Raw genomic sequence first — 25,385 nt, forward strand, 5'->3', positions numbered from 1 at the left:
AAATGGCCTCATCTTGCTTTTCTTCAAACCTATAACAAAACTTTAAGAGGTGAAAATTTTGATGAATTAGCTATGACAAAAGACAAGAAAAGGCAACATCTGTTACATCCAGCAATAAGGGTATCATTCTTACAAAGGTTCTCACTCACCCACACGAAGCCCATAATTAGACACCGTGTGGGCAGGTCCGCACCCACCGTCATGGGATTGATTCCAAGTGAAAAGAGCCAGTAGCAACCACGATTTGACAGGGAGCTGGCTGAACGGAGCTTGCAAAGCAGCAACCCTTTCTGCATTCAGAGTGGTAAGTGGCTGAAAACTTGATAGGGTTTTTGGGCAAGTGTCCTTACTAACTGCTGGTTGGGGCTGGAGGACTGTAAGGACTCCTGCTTAAAAAAAATGCAGGCTGAACGGTATGGTCTGAGTCAACGGGTGCAAAGCAAACAGCAGTACTACTCAGAATGATCCTGAGGAGACCCTGGCAGCAGCTACAAGGCTTAAAACTTTTCAATACCAGGAAATCCCTGTAGGAGATGAGAATTTCTGGGCTGTGATAATGTAATGCAGCTAGGAAAACAGGATGGATTCAGTGGGGCTAAGGTAATTTAAGACTGAACACATCCCTGTGTTTTTAAAGGGAGAAGAAAATGAAGGTATTTACACATGGAATCTGGACTTTTTTTTTTTAAGGGAAAACGCATGAGAACACAAATAACAGCTGAAATGAAAAAGGAGGATAAATTAGGCTACGAAGTTAAGCATTATTAGGAGCACTGCAAATTTAAAGGGAAAATGAAAGTGGGGAAGAATTACAGAGCTGTTAAATGGAAGACTGTGGCAAACAAGATGTATTTTGGTAGACTACCATATAGAAAGAAACTTGAACTAGTCATCAGCGAGGGTTATTCTGCATTTCAGAAATGGCAAAAGGAAAATAGCATTGGTCTTAGAGTTGACTAAATCTATCAGTAGCCTAATCATAAAGAGGAACAGTGAAGGTCCTCCTGGAAAGACAGACAGGTGGCCAGATGGTGCCTGCAAGTCAGCTGAAGGCTCCCTAGTTAGCACAGAATTGGCACAGCCACCTCCTAAAACTGAACCATGTTTGTTGGGTTTTTATGATACTTGTAGTCAGATTAAATGATCATAATTGTCTCTGTAAACTCAAATGTATGAATACCAGTGTAGGGTCAAGGTGAGAACCCTATTATTTAGGAAATTGGAGCAGATACTGCGCAAAGTCCTGAACTGGGAAGCCAAGGACTTGATATTTAATAGGTTTTCTTTACTATTATCCTGCAATTTCTTTAGATTGTTCACTATTTCTAAGCAACTGACCTAAACACCTTAAAAGCCCAAATTTTACTGCATCCTCCAATGATGAACAAATATATGTACAACCTTGAATACTTACTAACCTTTTACTGGAGCGCTTCCCACATTAAACGCCTCAAGAAAAGAATTTGCATCACTATTCTGAGTCATTATTTCAGGTTAATGCCCTAGTCCACTGCCTCAGATTCAGTTTAAGAGGTCCGTAGATACTCAGAAAATTCTATTACCCAGACCAGACAACAGATATGAGCCCTGCCTTGCCTTGGTTATTATTTCGTATTGAGTGATTTGGAGAAGGAAATCTACAAAAGGTTCTGGACATCTTTGCTCCATTACAAAATTGATTTATCTAATGTTAAATTTGCGGGTTTCAGAGCTATTCAATTACGATCTTCCTCCTGGAGAACTTAACTGTACCTAAAAGCTGGTGAGCCAGCAGGAAAGGAGACTGGCTAATGCCAAGATACTCTTATTATTATTCATTTGTATTGAAGCAGTGCCAAAGAGCCTTCATCTGGAATAAGGACCCTACTATAGACTATTTATGGGGCAGAGCTGGAGATGAAATTAAGTATTTTATCAACTATGCCAACTTCTCTGCTACCTGAATTAGTACACCATATCACCAGCACTTTGTCCAGTACTGTGCACACCAGTTTTCAGTATTTGATAGTCTGGACAAATACTGTGTCTGAGCTACCGGATGGGGACTGTCCCTAGAAAAGATGGCATTCTTTTTATACTTGTAAAGAATGGGCTGAACAACAAAATTACATTCAAACAAAACAAACAAAAAGAATTATGGTGTATTTTCAGGTATTTGCATATGGGTAAATACGTACATGATCCCCTTTATGAGGCCTAAAGACACTATTGTAATTTTTTTCCTTAGTTTCTTTTACCATTTTGGGTAATGTTACGGTGCTTGGATGTGCAATTAGCAAGTGTTAATTAAATGCCTCAAGGCTCAAAGGCATGCAAGAATTTGCTGAGAGAACAGGCAATTTAACCTATAACTTCTATACCCGAGGCTTATATGCTAAACTCCGTGTGGCTTCTTCTCCTTTGTGTTGTCTTTACACTGTTAACTGAGCGCTGAAAAACTACTGAAAAATATGAAAGGCTAAAATAAAACACTGCAAAGACAGAACTGACAAAAATATTCTCTGTTTAAGGACAGTGCCAGTGCAGGAAACATAGGAAGTATGGTTGGAGTGATAAGGCAAGAAAAGATGGAAAAAAACAAATGGTGAAAATTAAAAAGACTTGAAAGAAGGTAAAGAACTTAAACTTCAGTACTGAAGGGGGAAAAGCAGACCTGAAAATTGGAAAGACTGCATAAGACTGAAGGGCCAGAAGATGCCGTGCTTAGCTTTGTTGACAGATGAAAATGAGCTAGCACTGCAGATTGTTACTGCAGAAAGAGCCATTCCTGCTCTAGGACTGCTTGCTTTGAACATAATGATATTAACAAAGGCTGTTCCCCACCTCAGCATAGGCTGCCCAGGTGACCCTTTAACTTCCTGTTTGGTCTCTTTGGAACACAGGATGAAGAAGTGAAAGGCACCATCTGGGTCACTGACCCTCGTCCATGCCACTTCTCACTGTCACATTGAAATGTGATAAAACTCCATCTTAAAACTAGCTATGTTTTTTGCCCTGTGACTCCAGCTGGATGGCTGTTTCAGGACAACACCCTGGACTTCATTCTGTCATGGCTAGTTCTTGTTCCACCACTATGGCTGTGTCTGAGTATCACTGCTCCTTTTCTGGTCTCAGGTTATATCTTTGGGGAACATCCATTTAAACTCTGAGCCTTCACACTGCTGGTCTAAAAAGTCCTCTCTCCACTTCTTGCTCTTCATTCCCTCTTTTCCATTCTCATGATGATCCAAGAAGACTTTCTCTCAACCTTCTCCATTTTCTCAATATCCCTCTTGAACTGTGCATGCAGTACTAATGAAACCTCTGTACTTTTTAAATAATACCCCCATCTATATATTGAATACAATATATATACTGAAAATACTATTCTCCCAACTGTATATGTGGAAACAAAGACTAACATGTTCCTTGGCACTTCAAAAGTCACTAGTAATACATTAGCAAGACTTCAAAGGCCTTTTCAGTTATTGCTTCCTCAGATGTCCACCTCCATTCTGTGAGTATGATATGCAGTGTGACAGCATTTACTTTCCCAATCAATAAAAAATAATCCAATATCCATGACCTGCACCTTTTATTTACTAATCCCTTAGTCTAGATGTCAGGTTTTTTTCAGTATGAGCTCATGTCCAGCAATACCAGTGTTGAAAGTTGGCATGCCGTGTAATGCCAGGAACTGATTCCTCTAAAACCCTAATCAGTGATGACCCATCATGAGCAGTGAGTAACTATAGGGTCAAAAACCACAGCTAAAAAAACATGAACACAGCTTGGTCATGATGTGATGCGATGGTGCACAGTAGCAAGAACTGTATTTGTAAATCCAGGAGTTGCCTTATAGTTCTTTGCTATTATAGTCTGACATGCAATAATTACTCAATTTTTAATCTACTTAATCCATGCATTTATTTTTTAATCTATTTAACTGTTGTAACAGTACATGTGTATAGTTTTAATTTCTTAACCAAAATATCAAGTATCAGAGCAGATCTTATTAAAATCCAAGTATCATGAGACTTATAATGTTGATCTTACAAGAGTGTCATGTTAGTTTGTCAAGTCATGTAACTGAAGTCAATTACACAACTTAATCTTTTAACAGTTTCTCACAATTTTTCTTTCATGACTGAGTATCCTGTGGAGAGTTTCATTATTCTGCCTCAGGCTGATATTGGACTGAAACTCCACAAGTCTGAAATTCCTCAGGTCATTCATCTTTTTTTTTTTTTTTTTACCTGTTAGCGTATCAGTTTTCTTCAAACCACATCTCTGGAATTTTCTTACTAATCAATAACTTAACAAAAACATGTCAGTAAGTTTTTTTGATAACTTTTTATTTTTTTAAGGATCTCAGCTATGAGTTACCAAAGTCCAATGATTTTAAAATATGTAGTTCCAGCAGCTGTTCTACAGCAGATCTAGAATTATTGTCTGAACAGAGCATCACCATGAATACTTCTCTTCTGGTGTGAACAACATCAGCTGGTTTTGGTAGAGAGAGAAAAAGAAAAGTGTAAACATTTCACTTCAGCTGCATCATTGCCTTTTGCTCCATTTTATCTAGTAGTGGGCCAAAAATATTGCATCTTTTTAATTCTTCCATGCATAAAATATTCCTTCTTAATTCATGTCTTAATTCTACTGGCCATGAATGTTCATGTTGGCGTTGCCGTTTTCCTTACGAAATCTGTGTGACTTCTAGCTATTAATTCCCAGTTACCAATATTCCCCTTTTTCGTCCTCTTGTATTCTTCCAGTTTCTTTCACTTTACCAAGTTGCCTGTAGGTTTTTAATCTCTTTTCTATTACTTTTTTTTCAGCGTAAAGCTACCCAGTCTTCATTAAAGAAAACAAACAGTGGCCATTTTGTACCCTGTTACTGCTCACCAGGGAAAGAGATAAGAAGGGTGATAAGAGAATGGTAAGTAAAATTCTTAGCAATTAGATAAATAACATATCTTGTTTTAAATTAAAAAAAAATAATCTATTTACTGCAGTGAGATTAGGTTAAAAATGCTGATAACTAAAAACGCTGAGATTTGGGCTTGCTTCTCATGAATAGACTGTGTGCATGTTTGTGCGCATGTCCTGAGGAAGGTGTGTGGGTACATGTGTGGGGCTTAAAAATACACTGTTGACAGTCATTATGCAGACTTTCTCATATCTCACAAGCCATCCACTAGTGGCCCATGAATCACAGGTTGAGCAACAGTGTCGGGAAGGTGATTTGATGGCCTATTGTGAAGGACAACTACTGCTCCAGTGTAGGTTTTATACATTAGGATGTCAGCCTATGAATATTTGCAATTTTTTTTTTTCTTTCCTGAGCTGAAGAGCAATTTGGAATTATTTAGTGCTGGTTTTGCTTCAGAACTGCATGTCCTCTCTCCACTGAGTATAACAACTGAGCTCAGCGTTCAGCAGCCTTCCTGCCAGCAATACTGACTAGGCTGAGATCACATTCGCAAACAAGTTATTCCAGTTTCTCTTGTTCAGCTCTAAGCCTCTTAAATGTTCAGTGAAAGAATTTTCCCCCATCAAATTGTATGATGCCTCAACTCTTTTACAAAGATGTAATTTCTTAACCTCTTTGCAATCTTTTTGTCATTAACATAGACCAATATAGAAAACCTACCCACTAAAAAATTGTTTCCGACCCAAACTACATCTCTCTTAATAACAGAATGAGTCAACATTCCACAAAAAATAAATAAAAAAAAAAAAAATTACCTAGCTACATGTTCATTTCTATCTTCTGCCTTCAGAGGAAAACTTACTGATCACTTTTATTTGGCAACAACCTCCCACATTTTCTAAAATCATTACTCACTAGCTGCCTTTCAGATTTTGGGTCTGAAAAGAAATTATACTATCCTTCCTGCTGTAGTGTTCCCGATGTCACCGAAAATCGGGAATGAAACTCCTTAACACTGGGTGTATTAAAGAGCAGGCATTACTTTATTCAGCCGGGTGCATGGGGGATCTCTCCTCCTAGCATGCACACTGTATGCTGCATCAACTGTCCCTTATATGGTTCTGCAATATACATAGTCATAGTAATTTCTTGGGAAAATCAGGCATATTCATTATATTTCTAGGAACTAATTATAGTATTTGCATAGTCCTTCACGCATGCATTATGAGTCCTTAGGAGCATCTTCAGGTGTCTTAGGTGGTCTCTGGAAGTCTCCTGTGGTCTTTTATGATCTTTGCAGGAGGTGAACTTTTCTTGAACCTTTGGGCCCTTCTCCTTATATGGTCACAAATTGGCTCATCACTGCTATTTGCCACAGTTTTGGTTGTCCTCGTCCAGTTTCTGCTAGTATTTATCTGTCTCTCACGATGTGCTCATTAGCTGTGGCCTTGTATGCAATGTACTCGTTAGCTTTGGCCTTGTACGTTTGATGCACACTTGATTAGTCCAGCATTTTATCTTACAACTATTTACAACACCGACACGGACTATACGTCTCCTGAGTATGAGAGTTCTCCATTAAATATAAACAAATCTCACTGAGCTCTCCAATTCATTTGCTGAGCCACATCTGTGATTTTCCTGCACTGTCATCAGGTTCTCATCATGATTTTATTGATACCATAGAATCACAGAATCATAGAATAGTTTGGGTTGGAAGGGACCTCTAAAGGTCAGCTAGTCCAACCCCCCTGCAATAAGCAGGGACATCTTCAACTAGATCAGGCTGCTCAGAGCCCCGGCCAACCTGACCTTGAATGTTTCCAGGGATGGGGCATCCACCACCTCTCTGGGCAACCTGTGCCAGTGTTTAACCACCCTCAGCGTAAAAAATGTCTTCCTTATATCTAGTCTCAATCTACCCCCCTTTAGTTTAAAGCCATTCCCCCTTGTCCTGTCGCAACAGGCCCTGCTAAAAAGTTTGCCACCATCTTTTTTATAAGCCCCCTTTAAGTACTGATAGGCTGCAATAAGGTCTCCCCGAAGCCGCCTCTTCTCCAGGCGGAACAACCCCAACTCTCTCAGCCTTTCTTCATAGGAGAGGGGTTCCATCCCCCTGATCATTTTTGTGGCCCTCTTCTGGACCCGCTCCAACAGGTCCGTGTCTTTCTTCTGCTGAGGGCTCCAGAGCTGGACATAGTACTCCAGGTGGGGTCTCACCAGAGCAGAGTAGAGGGGCAGCATCACCTCCCTCGACCTGCTGGCCACGCTTCTTTGGATGCAGCCCAGGATACGATTGGCCTTCTGGGCTGCGAGCGCACCTTGCTGGCTCATGTCCAGCTTTTCATCCACCAGTACCCCCAAGTCCTTCTCGGCAGGGCTGCTCTCAATCCCTTCATCCCCCAGCCTGTATTGATACTGGGGGTTGCCCCAACCCAGGTGCAGGACCTTGCACTTGGCCTTGTTGAACCTCATGAGGTTCACACAGGCCCACTTCTCGAGCTTGTCCAGGTCCCTCTGGATGGCATCCCATCCCTCTGGCGTGTCAACCGCACCACTCAGCTTGGTGTCATCTGCAAACTTGCTGAGGGTGCACTCGATCCCACTGTCTATGTCATTGATGAAGATATTAAACAGTACTGGTCCCAATACGGACCCCTGTGGGACGCCACTCGTCACCAGTCTCCATCTGGACATTGAGCTGTTGACCACTACCCTCTGGATGTGACCATCTAACCAATTCCTCACCCACGGGACAATCCACCCATCAAACCCATACCTCTCCAGTTTAGAGAGAAGGATGTTGTGGGGGACCATGTCAAAGGCCTTACAGAGGTCCAGATAGATGACATCTGTAGCCCTTCCCATGTCCACTGATGTAGTCACCCCATCACAGAAGGCCACTAGGTTAGTCAGGCAGGACTTGCCCTTGGTGAAGCCATGCTGGCTGTCTCAAAGCACCTCCCTGTCCTCCATGTGCCTTAGCATAGCTTCCAGGAGGATCCGTTCCATGATCTTCCCAGGCACAGAGGTGAGACTGACTGACCTGTAGTTCCACAGGTCTTCCTTTTTTCCCTTTTTAAATATGGGGGTTATGTTTCCCCTTTTCCAGTCAGTGGGAACTTCACCAGGCTACGATGACTTCTCAAATATGATGGAGGGTGGCTTAGCAACTTCATCCACCAGTTCCTTCAGGACCCACAGATGGATCTCATCGGGTCCCATGGACTTGTGTACCTTCAGGTGCCTTAGATGGTCTCAGACCTGATGTTCTCCCACAGCAGGCAGCTCTTCATTCTCCCAGTCCCTGCCTTTGCCTTCTGTGGGTTGGGCGGTGAGGCTCGAGCACTTGCTGGTGAAGACCAAGGCAAAAAAGTCATTGAGTACCTCCACCTTCTCTGTGTCCCAGGTAACCAGGTCTCCTGTTTCGTTCCGGAGAGGGCCCACATTTTCCCTTGTCTTCCTTTTATCCCCAACGTACCTATAGCATCTTTTCTTGTTGCCTTTGATGTCCCTGGCCAGATTTAATTCTATCAGGGCTTTAGCTTTCCTAACCTGATCCCTGGCTGCTCGAACAATTTCTCTGTACTCCTCGCAGGCTACCTGTCCTTGCTTCCACCCTCTGTAGCCTTCCTTTTTGTGTTGGAGTTTGTCCAGGAGCTCCTTGTTCATCCATGCAGGCCTCCTGGCATTTCTGCCTGACTTCCTCTTTGTTGGGATGCATCGCTCCTGAGCTTGGAGGAGGTGATCCTTGAATATTACCCAGCTTTCTTGGGGCCCTCTTCCCTCCAGAGCTTTGTCCCACGGCAGTCTGCCAAGCAGTTCCCTGAAGAGGCCAGAGTCTGCTCTCCTGAAGTCCAGAGTAGTGAGCTTGCTGTGCGCCCTTCTCAGTGCCCTAAGGATCTTGAACTCCACCATTTCATGGTCACTGCAGCCCAGGCTGCCCTTGAGCTTCACATTCCCCACCAGCCCCTCCTTGTTGGTGAGAACAAGGTCCAGCATAGCACGTCTCCTCGTTGGCTCCTCTACCACTTGGAGAAGAAAGTTATCATCAACGCATTCCTGGAATCTCCTGGATTGCTTATGCCCTGCCGTGTTGTCCCTCCAACAGGTGTCGGGGTGGCTGAAGTCCCCCATGAGGACCAGGGCTTGTGAGCGTGAGGCTACTCCTATCTGTCTATAGAAGGCCTCATCTGCTCGGTCTTCCTGGTCAGGTGGCCTGTGGCAGACCCCCAACCATAATGTCACCTGTTCCTGCCCTTCCTTTAATCCTGACCCATAAGCTCTTGGTCAGCTCCTAATCCATCCCCAGGCAAAGACCCATAATGATGGGTACTTCTTGACAGATATTCCAGCTGAACAGAGGTGCTCCTTTTGGCTAACAGTTAGGACCTCTGTTCTTGTCTGTCACCAGCTGCTTAGAATAACTCCTGATCCTTTTCCCTCCTACTCTTACTCACTGCCAGACTTCCTCTCCTCTTTCAACTCTCCTCGAGCAGCAAGTTTTCTTCTCTGTTAACTACATCAATGGATGTATTAGACTTGGGAACAGAATTGTATTTCCAAGGAAATTTCATGATTCCTCTCAGCTCTGCACTTTGCAACTCAAGCTCACTGCTTAGATATTCAGCCTTGCTCCTCTGCCCTACCAAATAAACAACAAGCTACTATCACAGGACTTCAGAGTTGATCAGAGAGTGCTCAGAGACACACACTCTGCACTCTGACCTATCCTATTTGTCTTGGTTAGGAAACCACCTCATTACAGCCAAGTAATCCAAGTTTCACCAAAAAAAGCACATAGGTGGATCACATATGCCTCGTCTGACATTTGACACAAACTTCAAGGACAAATTCTGTGAAATTCCCAATTGTTTCTTTTTTGTTTCTGAGAGCATTTGGTAGCATCAATGACCTTTGGAGCACTGGTTTTCTAGCTTTTTCACATTGCCAAATCTCTAAAAATATCCCTTGGAGACAGTTTCCCACATAGCAAGATTTATACCTACTAAATTTACCATTTTTTCTTAATTACTTCTTCTGATCTATCTCAGTGGCCGGGGTGACAGTTCAAAATTTTTGCTTTACAAGAAAAGCAGTATGTGGAAAACAGGAGGCGGGTGCCATAGGAAACACCTAGAAGAGGAAATTGAGAACAGTGAATGAGGCAAACGGGAGGGGAGGAGAATGGTGAAATACATGGAACCCCTGCCATGGGAAAGCCAAGCGAGGAAAGTGCAGAGGAAAGGAGCCTGAATAAAGCAGGGGATACGAAGGTGCAGAAATGCAAGGAGTCCTGGTTAAGAACAGCACAAACAGCCTAAAGAAGCTGTCAGGCATGCAGGCTTTACCAAGTTACAGATATCACTGTCTTTGTTCTACTACATCTCCCACCTACCTCCTCATGGCTGGCAAAAGTCAAGACTTCGTGATCTGATTCACTCCCTCAGCAACAAGCATGCAGTATCGGCTGTGCAAGAAGTGCAAAGAACAGCAAAACTAAGTGGAGGGGAAGGATCCTTATCCTGCCGGCAACACTCCTCCTAATGCAGCCCAGGACACCACTGGCTGCCTTTGCTGCAAGCGCACGTTGCTGGTTCACAGTCAAGTTTGTGTCCGTCAGGACCTCCAGGTCTTTCTCTTCCTGCAAAGCTGCTTTCCAGCTGATAGGTCCCCAGCGTGTACCAATCGGTGTATGAGGTTATTCTTCTTCAGGTGCAGGTCTTTGCATTTCTCTTTGTATTACGCTCTTTTAAAAAGGACAAATCACTCTAAATTAAATGCTTAACCTGTATATTCAATTTGCTTTAGGTGGTTGGAATGTGGATTATTGCATTTTATCTCCTTGGCACAGTAGCAGGTGAGACACTATAACTATAAAAACTATTCACTAAGAAAGTGAATTCAGATGAAATAATATATAGGAGATGATGACTGGTATTCTCCTTTACATTGAAGTCATAGTATGATTTGTGTGTCATTGTATGACAATGCCTATTAATGTACATAGAACTAATGCTAAAAGGCTCTGCTCTGTTTATTTTTTATTATTAAGAATACAAGAGACATAACTGTGCTGAAAATTCACAGAGAAATTCAGTCACGTGTCCTACTTCTATCAAGACAGTGCACAAGCTATCTTTACATGACTGCTGTATACAAAGAACCGCTCAGCAACAGGATGCTTAGCACAACAGACAGTGCTGAAACATGAAAGTTGAGCATAAGTGAGCAAGAGACCCATTTGATCTAGAAAAAGCTACTATATTGAAAGAAATTATCATTTCATTCACAGTACAAGGTTACTGCATCGATACCGTTCATTCCTACGAACAGAGACACAATGCTTTGGAGTAGGAAGCATGCAGGGGCAACTCTAACAAGCACTTCTTAAAAGACTTTTTTAAAAGAAATTGAATTAATGCTTTACAAGCCTAGAAAATGGTGTCAAAGCAGTGTCTGGGTCTTTATTTGGTTTATCCTCAAATTATTTAGCTCCCCTTGTGTTACCTGCTTCAGGCAATATCCATAAAGGAAACAAGAACAACCTCGGTTTCAAAATTAATCATAAAATGAAATCCTTACTTTTCTGTTCTCCAGACTGTGGTAGTCTCAATTCTATCATCAGGCATAAGAGAGTCCAAAATATAAACAAGTTGTTTCTTCTACTCTAGGTAAAGAAGTTTGCTACCCCAGGCTTGGCTGTTTTACAGATGACCCACCCTGGTCTGGGGTACCAGGGAGACTTCTGACAGGTTTGCCTGACTCTCCGGAACATATGAACCTCAGCTTCTCTCTCTACACCAGAGAAACAGGAAATAACTCACAGGTGACATTTATTTTTAACATCAAGAATGGACTAAACCTATAAATGTTTGTTAACCCATTAAAAAGCCTACATCACTTATCATAGGCAAACAAGTCAGAATAAGAAGATAGTTTGAAGGTACATTGAAGCTATTTGGGGTAAAGCATGAAAAAAAAAAAAAAGCTGTGCATGAACTGTAGGACACAACAGCATTCCTGGCATTTTCCTGCACAAGGATATGGGTTATGGCAGACTACCTTTTGCGTGTATTTAGGTCTCTCAGGAAAGTGGAAGACTCATTCAAATAAACAGCCTTCTGAGTATTCAGGTAGGAGAACAAATACTGCTGTTTTACAGGGAAGCTGAGCTAGGAAGATATTGTGACTTTTTAAAATAAAAGTCTGAAGATGACTGATTTTATGCAATTACCAAACCCACGTTCCACCTTGAAATCTGAGTGATTTTACATTCTTACCTGCCTCTCTGCACTCTGAAAATAAGACAGAACTACTCAAGTTGCTTATGCTCTGAAATACTGAGCAGAGCAATGCGGAGGAACCTGTAAGATCAGGGTCTGGGACCACATCACCTCAGCAAATGCTTATGAAGCTGCTAAATCCCTTTCAGGCTTCCAGGGCTAGTGTCCTCTGAGCTGTACAGGGATGTTTAGGATTCCTCTGGCATGAACTGTGATGCCATCACTGCCGTTGCAGACGACATTGCTTACAGCAATCCTGGTTACCACGCTGAGAATCCAACTCAGGCTCTCTAAGGATGAGAAGTTATAGCTGTAATGAACTTTTACGATCTGCAGAGCAGGGACATGTGAGCACACAAGATACATTCAGCAGCAGGTTACTCAGCACTTCTGTTGTTGATAAAATAAGTCAAAATACACCTTGCACTACTTCCCAACCACTAACCTTAAATGTATCTATGATCTAGGGCACAGCCCTTCCACACCCAAACTCCCTGAGCTCACATCACAGACCCTGTATTTGTCCGAAACTATACAGACGGTCAGAGATCATTCTCAGAGTAAAAGGAAAATATATAATTAAGCAGCTTGCAGCAATGCGTGAAGATCCGCTTCACCCCTATTGCACGCAGTTCTTGCATGAAGTTCTTTCAGCCTTTCTGGAGTAGCTGGCATAGAAACATCATCTATGCAGAGAAGTAAAAAAGAGCTGTTGCTCAGATGCAGAGCAGCCCACTGCAGCCAAAGGTGAGGTCAGTAAAAAGGCAAGCTGAACCAGGAGACACGGAGCTGGTAGGCTGCTGCCTGGAGGAACTTGTCCAAGTCAGGCCAACAGGCATCGCGCAACACTGTGGCCCTTTTAGGCAGCTTCATATTCCACATAAGGGGGTTCTTCCTGCCTTAAGCAAAATAGATAGGAGCAGCAGAAACTACATCTTTGGAAACCACAGTGGAACTGAGAAAGGCGAGATACAGGGGTCCCTGGATTCCAAAAATCACAGACTCTGCCCATTCACAGTAGTCCCTTGAGTCCTACAGAGGGGATGACCTAGCTGACTTTTTTTAAATGTTTGAAAATATGAATAGATAAAACATCTTAATTTTTTTTCTTCCCATGCAGGTGATCTCAGCAATAAACTCCTCAACCATCCAAAACTCACATTTTTCCTCACTTAGGAAAACCTCCTTCATCATTCATGGATTTGGCAGCACTGGAAAAAAAGGCTGGGTGGTAGAAATGTGCTTGGTATGAGAGAGTATCCTCTGATTTCCATCAGCAGTTGTAACTACAATCTGTCAGTATCCTTTAGCCGCTAATATTCACCTTCCATTTTGCAATTCATTAGGTAGTAGCAGACACCAACCAAGAAGTAAATTTCACAAAAGCCAAAATGTTCCCACTCTGGAATATGCAGCATAGTCAAGGCTTCTTGGTCATCTCTGACATGCTTCTTTAGAGAGTTTCCATCCCCAAACCCTACAGATCAGATCAAAGCAATAAGCTGAACACAGATGTCCCCAGCCTCTACACCGGTGTCGGAATATTGCATTAGACACGCCAATTCACTGCTGCTCCCATTAGGAGCAATTGAACCATCCTTCAGCCAAAAGGCCTTCCTGAGTTGTAAAGCTCAAGTTTCAATCTACAAACACTATCCTTGTTCACCACCATTCAGTTCTTAAAAGAAAAAAACAAAACAAAAACAAAACAAAAAAGGCAACCCCTTTTTTTCTTTTTTTATTACAGAGTGCAATGAAAAAAGATTTCAAATATGAAATGTGGAAGCCACCACAAAACAGAGCTGGTGCACTCTGGCCAGCGGAGTGTACTGTGTCAATGACAGCCTTGGCTCTGAGAGATAAGCAAAATCTACTCTAGTTTCTGCTTCTTCCACGCTGTCAGGGAAAAGGACAAGCTAGAAAAAGATGACCACTGAATACTGAGTCATAGATCTGCATCATTATTTTTGTTCATAAGTCCATGAAAACTTTTAATCTAGAATATTAGAGTCTATCGGTTGGACTCGATGATCTTAGAGGTCTTTTCCAACCTCAATGATTCTATGATTCTATTAAATTTCCAATTTTTTCAGTTGAAAAGAAACAGCAATTCTACCTGCCTCTCCACACTACAAACTGTGTTTATGGTGCCTACAGGAGAAGAGGGAATCCAGGACTCAATGCACTATCACTTCAAGCTGCTATTTTCCTTTTTCAGCTGTTTACCATAGATTAATTTTTGTTCCCACTCCTTGTTCCTTTCTCAAACCTTAACTAAGCCTTAGTCACAGAAAGCTATAGCTGCACAGTTTGATATATGATTCTTCCAGTGGAAAAATCACTGATCTCTGCAAGACAGTGACCAGTACCAAAGTGACCAACTCATTAGCTTTCTTTGCTGAAATAGAAAATGTCAGTTTTAAAGACACTTCGTAAATAAGTGTACTTCCCATACGATTCAGTTAAACTACCAACGTCCCCTCAAAGAAAGTCACGTACTGCACACAGCAGCTGCTGTGCAGTTGTGTGGCTTTTCCAAATTATTTCAAATATATATAAGCCATTTGTATAAAGTAAAATATTTTTATTACAGTCTTTCATAATTGATACTTTTTGGATTAACGGCGTGTTATATTCTGTTTTGTAAGAAGATTTGTGTTTCAGTGTATACAGGCTACAGTGAAGAGTCCTGTTTAGTAAAGAATGAGAAATTCCATGATTATATTACCATGTTTATTCTGATTTAAGTTGAATCTCTGTTTGTTATTTTGTTTCCTTACATACTTTGCTTTATGTCTTCCCACATCAGCTGTTACTGGAAGTGGAAAATATCAACTGCATTGCTGCCGATTGGAAAGAAGGTGCAAAAGGCACCTACATCAGTGCAGTGAACAACATCCGTGTGATCGGGGCTGAGGTTGCTTATTTCATAAAAACTTTACAGGTAAAAGACACAGCTTTGCCACCTACAATTCTTAAGTGGACGTAGTGGGGTTATGATGCTGCTGCTTTGATTTTGAACCTTGTCCAGTATGGTCAGCCAGTGCTTCAGGAAGAGCTGTACAATGCATGCAGTTGAGATCCAGCTAATTATACTAGTTATCAACTCTGTAAGGACTTCTCACAGCCACAAAAGACGCAAATTAAGCTAATGTGGTTGAAAAGAGGTGCCAACTAATTAAAGACCAGTAGGTGGCAACATTTCCATATGATGATATAGGCAAGAAGGCATTCAATGGAAATGAGGCAAGGCCTACCAGTTCAGTGCTTACAAGAGTTTTGCCAGCATTATGTGTGCGCGCTAGAAGTAAATTAGTATCTCGCTAATTAGCACCACTGAAACAAGCAGGAGCTGGCTCACTTGATAGTGCCATATTTGCTGTCTACAGGCACGATAAACTGTCCAGTTGCCTTCCAGTTGTGAACTTCATGCTCCTGAAGGCAAGTGTTCACATTTACACATGCAGCGCAGAACTGCTCGGCTGCAGAGTTTAAGAGTATCAGCATTTCCCGCTGACTTCAGAAAGACTCATGAGTGCTTAGAACTGCTGAAAATCAGAACCCTGCCTGGCTATGGACTTGGTCCTAGTTAGGTGTTCATCTTAAAGTGCTGCAAGAGATAGTTCAGAGCCCACAAGGTTAAGCGCCAACTTTGCGAGCACCTCAGTATCAAAGAACACTTGTCCAGAATCTGCTGGGGTAAAGTCTACTGTTTCTACCTAGGAAACTCATATCTAGCCTCACACATTTGCTTCTGTAGCTTTCTTCTTTGTGTACAAATCCCAGGTCACTTGAAGATGGGTTCAGTTTCTCATTTACTATCTCTATTACCTGCACCATTTGCAGTCTAGGCGTCTCTTTCTTCTGTTACAAAAATGCATAAATGATCCTTAGACTTTCTTTTCTTTTCCCCAATTTACAAACTTCTGGAGTTTGACTTTAGGAAAAGTTAAGCCGCATTGTAAATGGATGTACTGCAGTAAAACGTATTCAGAGGAATCTGCTGTCTAACAATAAAGGTAGACAGGCCGGTACTACAGATCTGCTTTTATTTTGGTACACACATTACACAACAAAACAAAACTTTGTGTCAAAACAAAACTTTGTGTAAAAACTTCAAGCAATTAGCAACCAATCCTTCTTGTCTTTGGTCATTACAAAACCCAGCAAATCCCTGGATGAAATGTGACCCCTGCATGCAGCCTACATGTTGATTAATCTCCACCATCACCTTCCACCTTCAACACGTGTAATATCTCAGCAGTGCAGGACTTGTACAGGTGACACTTGGCAAAGAGGAGAATGAATGTTGCCACATCTAAGTTTGTCAGTGAAAATATTATTGAGTGATATGATCACATATTCTAAGCAGACACATGGAGAACAGACATGTGATAAAAAAGGGGCTCCATAATAGAGTAAATAAAGAAAAAATAAGATCATTTTGATGGAAGATGAAATTAGGGGCTGATCTAAATGAGAAAGAAGGTTCATATTTTGTCACCAAGGGTAACTTAATACGGTAACCATATGCCAACACTACAACAGTGAATCCATCACCACTAGGCATTTAAAATTCTAGATTGGATCATTTTCTATCAGGTCAGCATAATTTAAACAATAATTAACTCAAGGAACTCACACCCTGTTCGTTATGCAGGAAGTCAGTCTAGATGTTCGCAAAGGCCCAAAGGCCCATAGTGTAAGACACCCTCTTTGCCTGGTATTTAAAGCCTGTGTTCTTGTCTCCCACCACCACCACCTTAATGATCAGAAAATCTTCAGATACTCCCCTTGCGAAATCCATTTAATTGGCCACAGTCTGGGAGCACATGCTGCAGGAGAGGCGGGAAGAAGGATCCGAGGCATCAGACGGATAACAGGTAGGCTGTTCACCGAGGTGCAGGGCTAACATAGCACGTTTCTAAAGGAAAGAAACTTGCAACACACTGGTCTGTAGACTGGAATTAAATTATTGGCAGTGCTGGAGACACCTTGCATAAGAGCAAGCAAACCTTACGCTTCTCAGAAACAAGGGTAATTATTACATCTTCTTTCTCTACTAGTTAGGTTAAAAACTCTTTAGTGGAAGACTTTAGTGGAAGGACATACATAGTTAATATGTTTTTAAAATTACTGTCATTCACTGGGTTGCATCAAGCCCTACACAAAGACAAAGCAACATACCAAGAATCCTTGGTTTTTCCTATTCGTAAAGCTTTACAGGCCGGTAATAAGCTCACAGATAATAAAATGCCTCCTTCATAGTAATACTATGCCATTATATAGGCTATTGGAAAAATATTTTACTTCTGCTGGAATAAGTTTGCAGAAAGGTTTACAAAACCATATTATTGCACATTTTTTTCAGTTCAGCTTAGAATTCACATCATTATTATTCAACATGGCTCATGCACTACTGAATATCTGATGTTGTAAGTTGGCAAAAGACATATTAACACGTGCAACACTTCTCTCTCTCCCTCCCTCCCTCCCTCAACCAATAAATGTGGGGGGTTTTTAGGCTTAGACCCTGCTGGGCCTTATTTTGAAGGTACTCCTCCTGAGGTGAGACTGGATCCTTCAGATGCAAACTTTGTTGATGTTATTCACAGTAATGCTGCTCACTTTCCTGCCATAGGTAAGTGTTCACGTGCAAGTAAATATCCACAGGGATGGGCATGTCAACCAAGACACTGACATCATTCCATGTGTATCTCAGGGCTTGGAATGTACAACACCACTGGTCACCTGGACTTTTACCCAAACGGAGGAACTGTGATGCCTGGATGCACTGATTTAATTCCAGAAATGAAACAAAACGATTTTGAAGTTATCATTGCGGGTAAACATACACTCCCAACATGCACAGTACTTTATTTTCATTCAATCCTGAAACGTGAACTGTGAAAGTAACTGTCTGTTTGGGAGAAAACAGCAAAACAAAATTGTTTTTTGCCTATTTACTCATAAATAAGAAAAGTAAATAAGAAACAATAAAGGCTGGATCAGAACAGTGCTCCCCAGGGAACACTGTAGGGAGAGGGGGTGTAATACAGGCCTAAGCTTTGCTTGTGTAATTTGAAATTGGACCTGCAGAACACAAAAAGGCAGGGATCAGGGAGCCTGCAAGTCCAACAACCCAACAACCCCACCAGGAGGTTTTCCAGGCTGAGACAGGCCAGTGTCACGACCAAACCAGCAGCATGACACCACCACCTTTGGTTTCTTGCAGATGCTGCAAAGAGCATCCGACACTTACAAGGCACGAATTAGGCAAAAACACTCAGTGTTTCCAGGGACTGTACATGCCTCACCTCTCCACCTGAGACCTCTCTCTTCGCAGGCTTTGGAGAGGTTGGCAGAAGGCTGACAGATCCTCTTTGCTCTATGAAGCCTTTTAAAACTGTAATTAATGTCATCTTGCTGTGACATCTCATATATATATATATATATATATGGCTGTCTTCTTAAAAGGGACTATTACACCATAGCAGAGTAATACATCTCACTTGAAATCTTGGGGTAACTGGCACACAGTTCTCTGGATAAAACACAGACAAAACAGTAACTTCTACTGCAACTAGAAGTGTGTACATTCAGACAAAAAATTATTACAAGACCACTCTGCTGTTCTGTGCCTTGGCTGTTTCCATGGTGAGGCAAGTGCAACTCTTGTACAGGATAGCAGGAGGTTATTTCACACATGCTCATAAACTTTGTTCCGGCAGAGGCTACCATCGTTGGGGGGTGCCATCACTCGCGCAGCCATGAGTTTTATTTTGAAAGTATCCTCTATCCCACCGGATACTTTGGATATCCCTGTGAAACATACCAATCCTTTGAGTCAGTAAGTATATCAGCCCAGGAATGGGTGAGCTGTAAAGAAAATAATCCAGGTCTCTGCACTCATGATAGGTCCCGCTATGTGCGCAGAGCACTTGGATGCTGGTGGCTGTGCTCTCATGCTGTGGTTTGGTAGGAGGAAGCATGCAGTGAGGCACAGCGCACAGTGACTCCATCAGCTATTCCACTCTGGGAAAATGAATCCTGAAGCACAGATGATATTCCCAAAATAGGGGAAAAAAAATTAAACCCCATGCAATTCTCACCCTAAACCTTTATGCAAAGAGCACGTAGGTTACATAGATCTATCCTACTAATTCCTGGCTGGAAGAAGAGACATTTGGAGCCTCCAGAATCCTTGACTATTCTCTAATTTACACTGGGCACTGATTAGAGCACTTAAATAAATGCACTTATGAATGATGCTCCTTCCCCCCCCCCCCGTACGGTGTTGCAATGTGAATGCAGGCAAGTTCCCTTCCACTAGAAGGGTAAAATTGGCTTATATGTTGTCCTAGACTCTAGCTGAAAAATATTTGAACTAGGGAGTTTCAGACCATCATCCACACAGGTATCAAACCTGCTCATTCTACACCCTCTTGGTATATGCATGGGTGCAGGAGCTGTTATCTGAAACAAGTTTATCAGGTTTTGGTGGTAAGATATGACAACATACAGCACTGCCACAGCTTTGCAAGATCAAAACAGCATCTTGAGCCTTAATTTTGGCAGAGCTAGGATGAAAAAAAAAAAAAAACACAACCCACCACCACACACCACAAAAAAACCCAAACCTCCTCATTAACTGATGCTCTTATGTTCCCTAGGGAGACTGTTTCCCATGTCCACAGGAGCGATGTCCAATGATGGGGCACTATGCTGACAGATTCCCAGCTAAACTGAAGAGGGTAAACCAAAAGTATTTTTTAAATACAGCAGCAGACCCACCTTTTGCTAGTAAGTGGAGAAGGTTTGTTACAGTTGTTCACATGTTTGAAACATGATTGCCTTGATGTCATTTACAGCCATGCACCTGTGTCGCTTCTAAAAACAACTGCTAACATCTCTGACAAAAAATGCTACATTAGTTATCAAAATTCAAGCTCACCAAGTCTTTCATTTACTAACATGAATGAATTCCAGTTAGGAAAAAAAAAAAACTTTCCAGTATACTAGCATTTTTAGATCTCGCATATCAATGACAATCTAGTTTTATTTTGCTTTTCTTTATGCAGCTTGGAGACAAAAAGTATTTATCAAACTGTCTGGTGTAAAGAAAATGAGGGGGGACATAAACCTAGTTTTCCATGACACAGAGGGGAACGCAAAAGAATATGAAATTGCCAGGTAAGATAAATTAATATTTCCCTATGGCATTTAATGCTGCTAACATTAATCTACACATTTTCCACATATTTAAGCAGTGCAAACATTCACTCTGTGTTACAGACGTTCTACTTAACATCAGATATGAAAGAAGTTATCACATAGATAAGACCCGTGAGGGCAGATGGATGGCTGTAAATATGAAGTGGAAGTCACTTCCTTTTCATGAGTTCCATGTTTCTCTGAGTTGCTCTTAAAAAAATAAACATACACCTCTGGAATGCACATAATTCATACAATGCTCACCCGATTCACATGCACTGAAGCACAACCACTCCCACACTAGCGTGGCAACACACATGTCAGCATACTCACTCCACATGCTGACAAGACTCTCTGCTCTGCCAGTGACTTGCTGTATGATCTCATGCAAGGCAGTCCTATGCCTGAACTTATCAAATTTGCAAAGTGGATAGCTCCTTCCTGCCTGGGATATATTAAAAAACCATCACTACTGCATGAGTGGCACATTTATATAGTCTGGCCAGTGGGCTTTATTCACAGCTCATATCATCTCCCACCGAAATAGCAGCTCCCACTCTCTTCTGTACCTGCTCTGAAACAAGCGCTTCCATGCATTCTCCCACCATCCTCTATGCACGTGCAGAGTAAAGCCCCACAGAAGTTCGCAGCTTATCTGTAACATCCTCCCTGAAAACCTTGCCTGGAGCTCTCCCTGCAGCGATACCTGCAAAACTCAGCACACTTGGGTGCTAGAGGCAGCTCCAGCCTCACCCTTATCATGTCTCAGTGGTCTCCTGCCACATGCACATTTAAAGTTTTCACTATTGTTTTTCATCCTTTCCCTGTTCAGAGTCCTGGTCCAGTGTCATGTGCTGTTGCAAAGAACAGCAAAAGTGCAAATTTCTGTTGTGACAAAGAGGAAACCCCCAAATCTTGTAGAGAATGTGATCTAGTTCAGTAATCTCTAAACTGTTAAACTTAGCATTGCTGTCTTCATTCTATTTGCAGTGGAGTCCTCTCTCAAGATCAAGTTTATACAAAATACCTTGATGTTGAAATTAACCCAAAAAATACTAAAAAAATTGAATTTCTCTGGAATAAAACCATATTTACTCTGCTCTGGGCAAGAGTAGGAGCAGAAACAGTCAATATAATTCACGGAGAAGATGGACATAGGTAAGTATATCCCTTTTACAGGTCAGAAGGGATGGGAAAGGAATGCAAAAACTCTGGGAGACAGGATTGAAAAAAATGGTCTTCATAAATTGGACACATGGCTTGCAATCGACAATGTGAATTTCAGTAATAACAAGGACAAGACATTACACTTTGGACAGAAAATCAAACATTCAAGTACAAACCAGGGATTAACTGTCTGGAAAGGAATACAGCAGTGAATAATTTGGAATGTATACTGTTTTGCCACAGCAAAACAATTACAAACCAAGACAAAGCAAGTCTTATCCCCAGGTGCATTACCAGGAGTATTGTACAGAAGATCCAAGGAGTAATTATTCTAATTTGAATAACTGGCATAAGACTGTAACCAGAAGCAGAGTCATTTTCAAGTTTGGAGAGTATACTTCAGGAATAATGCACACAGACTGAAGTCTGGAAAAATTGCAAAAGAGATGTAGAAAACTTTATCTGTGTAGAGCAGCTGAAGGAAATGTGTTTCTCAATAAAGAAAAGCCTGGAGAGGAGCACAAAAACATATGCATAAGCTGCCTGTGAAGGGTCACAGTCAACTATTCTACATATCCACTGGGTTTAGGTCAAGGTTTAACTGATGTATTTTACAACAGAAGAAATATTGGTTAGATATTAGGAAAAAAGCTTCCTTATATTTTGGCATTGGCATGGATTATTTAGAGAAGCTGATGAAATCCCTTTCAGCATGAGCATCTAAAAAAAGCTGCAAAGCTTCGATTGGGGTAATCTAGTTAAGCACCTAGTCTAAATAAAGTGAGCTTAACAAGATGCCTTTCTGACTTCTTATCTACAGCTCTATATTTGTGAATCTAGAGATTAATTTTATTCATGTATTAAAACTCAAATTTTACAGCTTGTCCCCAAAAGAAGGAAGTTCACCTTGTTACTGTTAACATGCAGATGCTAATATTCTGTACAGCAGGCTTTTAGGAAGACTTAAGTGGGTTTATGGATCGAACTAACAACCCTCAAGGTGACAGCTGACAACCTTTCATTTTTCTTTGGTGGAAAATAGATAAGTAAATCTTGATTCAAGTATTTTTTTTTTTCTTCCCAGGTCAACTTTTTGCGGCCGTGGAACTGTGACATATGGAGTTCCCCAGTTACTTACACCTTGCTAGAGGTCATCAAGTCCAACGGTTCTGTACACAGCAGCTGAGCAAATAATCAATCAGTCCTGTGCATGGGAATGTTGGTATGTTGGTACACAAGGCCATTAAAGCAAAACTCAAACTGCCTGTCGCTTCCTTTATTTTTTCAGTTCTTTGCAAACACACTTGTCAGTGTTTTTCACATTTGAACCAAGTTTATTGTGCTCATAACTATGGAAGCAACTGGAAATCATATATGCTAAAATCCATTTATAACACTGCACAGTCTTACTCTACTAGTGCCTCAAGAAAAGCAGGTAAGAACTGTTTCCCATCACATTGATAACTTGCCAGATTTTCTGTCTATCAAACACTCTTGAGGCAGCACGTTACCTCATCAGACCCCTGGGGCTGGGAATGGTCCCAAACACCTCCTTTCCTCAGCCTCTGCTATTGCTCAAAACTTTCCAACCCCACACAAGAGCACTGCCCTCAGAAGCTGCTGTGGGATGAGGCAGGAACAGAACAAGACCGGGATATTTCTTCAGCAGGTCAGAACAGCCCTTTGGACACTGCACCTTTAGGGAAGCAACAGGCAAAGCCAAACCTCAAGTGTTCCCCGCTTCAGAAGAAGCTAAACGGCTAAGTCACAGCACCTGGCTACTGTTTCATTTCAAACACACCTTTGCTGTGGCCACTGATAATCCTGGAGACAAACTCTGACTTTGAATAACTCCAGGCTTTGCAAAACCTGGGATTGACTATTTCACATTAAAACGAACACTACTGCTCTGCAAAGCATGGCATGAATGAGCCACCTGAAGCTTTAAGAATCCAAGGCAGCAAATATTTTTCTAAGTATAAAAACCAAACTCTAAGTTAATGAATAGGAAGAGTTAAAAATTTATTCACTCCCATTTCCCCATGTTTGATAAATGATGTACAAGCACTTGGGCAGATACACTTCTAAGAAATGGAGTAGAAATACAATATTAAGAATGTATTTATAATGAGTATAAATATCCGAATGAAATATTTTTTTTAAAATAACAGTAAATGTTGTATCCTTGACTAAACACTAACCAAGCCTGTATGAAATTAGAAGCATAATCAAACACCATTCTGAGATTCAGCCAAGAGAGTTCTGCAGTCCTGAGTACCACAAGTCCCCCAGGGACTTGACAGGTGGCAAGGGAAGCGTGAACAATGCTGAGAAGCACTGCACTGTGTCCCAGGAGAGAGCCACGGCATCCCGCAGCACGGGAAATCCAGTCCTCTCCTCTGCCTGCTTCCTATTCCAGACTACAGCTTCTTCAGGACTGCTGAAACATAGCAAGGCTTGTTTCCTTATTTGTTGCTTTCTTTCTTGAAAGCCATCTTTCTTCCAACAGCCCCTGACTGTGAGGCTGCAAGGACCAGAACGGCTCCTCCAGGCATAGCAAGCATCCTGCATCGTACTGAAGGACATGCATCCCAGCCCTACCCCTTCTTCCCAAAGGAGAAGCAAGCAGCTGAAACCCATCTGACCACAGCCTAAGGAATTGTTTCGTTATTCAGTTTGCCTTATGTTATTACTATATTGAATAAGAGCAACAGACTAACTGTGATAAAATCGTAACTCAAATCTTTTCCACCAGCTCTTAAATTAAATGGGAAAGACTATTCTCCCCTCATTTTGAACAAGGGGGGAAACTTATCAGTGTACTAGGGCATGTACTGATTCTCCTGTGTCACTGATACGAACATATTTACAAACTAAAATGCTACTTCAATTAAGGATGGGAGCACTGAGCTCTAAATTAAAATCAAAGGTGATATTTTAGAAAAAATTAAAAATTTCCCTACTATTTAAAGAAATAAATCCCACTAGCATGAACAATAGCAGTGTGATACCTATGCACACAGCTGGTATCCATTTGGTCATTCCCAGAGGTGGAGATTAGGGAATGTCAGCTCTGCAAAGGTATGTGGCCGCAGCCAAAAAGCATAGCCAAGCTGACAAGGCTTTCCAGGTGAAGAGTTAGCTGAGGTCTCATTTCTTCTTGAGCTCACTTACAGCCTTCTCCTAAAGATGAACAGGACCAAGGGATTCCCGCACCTAGTCCTGTTCATTTGCACAGGCTGTTTTTCACCTTTTAGTTGATGTCTCTAGTAGAACAACCTATTGAGTTCTGTAACATTGCTACACAAAGCGGCCATGTCACTATTTCTGAGGGAATTTTGTATGTTATTGATAAATATTTCCAGCATGTTTGCTCTCAGTTCATCACTCAGAGAAGGGCTTTCTCAAAACTTGGGTTACACGGGTAGTATAGAAAGGATCCAAAGGGGTAGACAACTGTCCTTCTACATCTACTTATTTCAACAAGGAAATGAAAGGGACACCAGGAGGTGGTCAGATTCTTTCACTATGAAAAGACCTACCAGGCCCACTAAGAAGTTTTCCTAAAGGGATAAGGTTTCGCCAAATTGAGCTGATGTCAGGAAATGGGCACAAAAGACACAGAAGCACAGGAGCATTCCACATCCAAAGTCACTTGATGCAGGGCAAGGGAGGGGACTTAAAGATGATGCAGTTCCTTACTAACTCCCCCAGTAGACCCCTACATCCCAGCTACAAAACATTAAAAACAAAAGCCTTCCCAGCCAAGACAAGCCCCTAAATGCACTGCCACACAGACCCAC

The 25,385-nt window shown here is 41.7% G+C and overlaps 1 protein-coding gene across 3 annotated transcripts; it reads left to right on the plus strand.

Annotated features, from left to right (window-relative positions):
• Nucleotides 1-243: 243 nt before the first annotated feature.
• Nucleotides 244-22,841, plus strand: LOC143160404 (pancreatic lipase-related protein 2-like). 3 transcript variants are annotated; one of them, XM_076338127.1, is made up of 13 exons: nt 244-304; nt 4,821-4,921; nt 11,590-11,744; nt 13,322-13,447; nt 15,011-15,145; nt 16,976-17,084; nt 17,726-17,842; nt 17,924-18,046; nt 18,933-19,051; nt 19,875-20,004; nt 20,283-20,394; nt 21,406-21,573; nt 22,667-22,841. In XM_076338127.1, exons 3-13 carry the CDS (start codon nt 11,694-11,696, stop codon nt 22,728-22,730), a joined length of 1,254 nt encoding a protein of 417 aa, XP_076194242.1. In that variant the 5' UTR covers nt 244-304; nt 4,821-4,921; nt 11,590-11,693; the 3' UTR covers nt 22,731-22,841. The 3 variants fall into 3 exon arrangements, with proteins under 3 accessions (XP_076194242.1, XP_076194243.1, XP_076194244.1); XM_076338128.1 differs by lacking the exon at nt 13,322-13,447; XM_076338129.1 differs by lacking the exons at nt 244-304; nt 4,821-4,921; nt 11,590-11,744 and having other exon boundaries at nt 13,399-13,500.
• The last annotated feature ends 2,544 nt before the right edge of the window (nt 22,842-25,385 follow it).

This window comes from Aptenodytes patagonicus, chromosome 5 (assembly GCF_965638725.1).
Source record: "Aptenodytes patagonicus chromosome 5, bAptPat1.pri.cur, whole genome shotgun sequence".
Classification (NCBI taxonomy): Eukaryota; Metazoa; Chordata; class Aves; order Sphenisciformes; family Spheniscidae; genus Aptenodytes; species Aptenodytes patagonicus.

Bases quoted from the DNA above. Each gene is read 5' to 3' on its own strand.
- LOC143160404 (XM_076338127.1), top strand. From the start codon at position 11,694: ATGAACCTCAGCTTCTCTCTCTACACCAGAGAAACAGGAAATAACTCA. The intron at 11,745-13,321 runs GTGACATTTATT...CTTCCCATGCAG, and splicing joins AAACAGGAAATAACTCACAG to GTGATCTCAGCAATAAACTC. The intron at 15,146-16,975 runs GTAAAAGACACA...CTTAATGATCAG, and splicing joins ATTTCATAAAAACTTTACAG to AAAATCTTCAGATACTCCCC.